General features: G+C 50.6%; 1 protein-coding gene across 1 annotated transcript in view; it reads right to left on the minus strand.

Annotated features, from left to right (window-relative positions):
* Positions 1-177: 177 nt before the first annotated feature.
* The window catches only part of lhfpl2a (LHFPL tetraspan subfamily member 2a), a 3,089-nt gene continuing 1,478 nt past the window's right edge, over positions 178-1,788 (minus strand). Inside the window, exon 2 of the mRNA XM_019873043.1 lies at positions 178-1,047. Coding sequence (XP_019728602.1) covers positions 791-1,047 — 257 coding nt within the window. The 3' untranslated portion in view covers positions 178-790. The remainder of the gene's footprint in view (positions 1,048-1,788) is intronic.

A 1,788-nucleotide genomic window follows, 5' to 3' on the forward strand; every position in this document is an offset into this window, starting at 1 on the left:
ACGCCACTCCAGAGTTTGTTTGTTTTTTTTTTCTCGTTTTGTTGCTGTTTGGAATTGTGTTCATTTTAAGATGTCCTTCTGAAACACTGAAAAGAAAAGAAAAGTGTCCTAACACTGACAATCAAAATGTGTGGGCGATTAAAAAGACCAAACAAAACAAGGCAGGCATGGCAACGGTTTACGATGCCGGTACGGACAATGACATGATGGTCATGTTGGGATATTTATTGTTTCCAGATCACATAAAATTCTTTGAAAAATTCTGGAGTTTTTCTTTTCCATGAAAATGTTACGACTTGATCTCTCAGTTTATTTGTGGACCTCTGTTTTGTTGGGGTTTTTTTTTTTTTGGGGCTCCTGGATTGGCAAACATTGGAATAAGTTCAGAGTGCGCAACATTTGCCATTTCAACACCAAGATCGCATCCACTTTGGATCAAGTCAGGGATTTGGACGCGGGCTTCCATAGCCACAACACAAAAATGGCGCTTGACACATCTTCGCTTTCAAATCAGACCCAAAATGCAAAATCCAAAGAGAATGTCATCTTGGCGCCGAAAATGCAAATGTAGCACAAGTCCAACTTCATGGATTCCGATTTTTGTCCATCGAATTGTTCTCAAAATGGCTCTCGTTCGAAAGCTGGCACGTATTCGCACGGCCGGAAAAACAGCGAGCCAGTGGATCTTGCAATGAGTCAATTTGTTGAGTCCCCGATGAAACGGGTGAGAGGACGCGAGCGTATGTACAAGTATTTACAACGCGACAAGAGTCTTTGGCGCGGGCGGCCTTCACAGGAGGCAGATGAGGCTCTTGCCCTCCTCGATCTCCTCCTGCACCTTGTCGCTGGACGTGGCGATTTCGGCCTGCGCCGAGAAGACGGCGCACAGGAAGGTGAGGGCCGTGCCGCCGGCGGCCGTGTAGAAGGCCCAGCCCATGGAGCACAGGCCGGCCCGGTACGGCGCCGCCTCCGCGCCGCAGTACAGGCGGGCCTTGTCCGAGCCCCAGCCGGCCGGGTACAGCATCAGGCCCAGGATCAGGAACAGGCCTGGGGAAGAAAATGCAGCGTCATTCGGGGTCCGGCGCCACAAAAGCATCTCCGTAGCTGTGGGAGAACCGGTCGGCATTTCCCAAGAATTTAAGTCTCCAAGAACAGTTGGGGGCGGGGCGGGTGCTGGGGGGTTAGGGGCAAGAGTTAGGCTTCAAGGTTAGGGACTAGCTTTAGGAGCTAGGGTTAAGGGCTAGTGTTAGGGATTCGGGGCTGGGGTGAGGCGCTTTGGCTTAGTGTTTGAGTGGCAGGGGCTAAAGGTTCGGGACGTTGGGCTTTTTTCACGTCACTAAAAGCTGGCATGGGAAGCCATGTTCTGACTCCTGTCTAAGATGCGTGACGGTGCGTTTCTGTGGCTTTGTTTCTCTTTGTGTGCAAGGCGGGCGGGGGGGTGCTGGCTGGGAGGAGGAAATGAAAAGTAGGTCAGAAATTCCTTCCACATGTTGCTCGACATCTGACGCGCGGGACGGCCACGCCGATGGATGGAAGGGATGCCTTTCATCGGCTGGACGCGTGCACAAGCACTCACACGCATGCCTCTCTCACACACACACACACACACACACACACACACATAAAACATGGTCAAGGTACACACACTTACACAATGGCTGAATGAGTGATAATTACCTCGAAAGAACATTCAAAAAAGGGCAACTATTATCACGAAACAAAGTGTTTTGTCTCCTCTTTTTTTTTTTTTTTTCCCTCACCGGCGGTGCCTTGCCGCAGTCCGCAGAC

The sequence above is a fragment of the Hippocampus comes genome, unplaced genomic scaffold (genome assembly GCF_001891065.2).
Source record: "Hippocampus comes isolate QL1 unplaced genomic scaffold, H_comes_QL1_v1.1 scaffold333, whole genome shotgun sequence".
Taxonomy (NCBI): domain Eukaryota; kingdom Metazoa; phylum Chordata; class Actinopteri; order Syngnathiformes; family Syngnathidae; genus Hippocampus; species Hippocampus comes.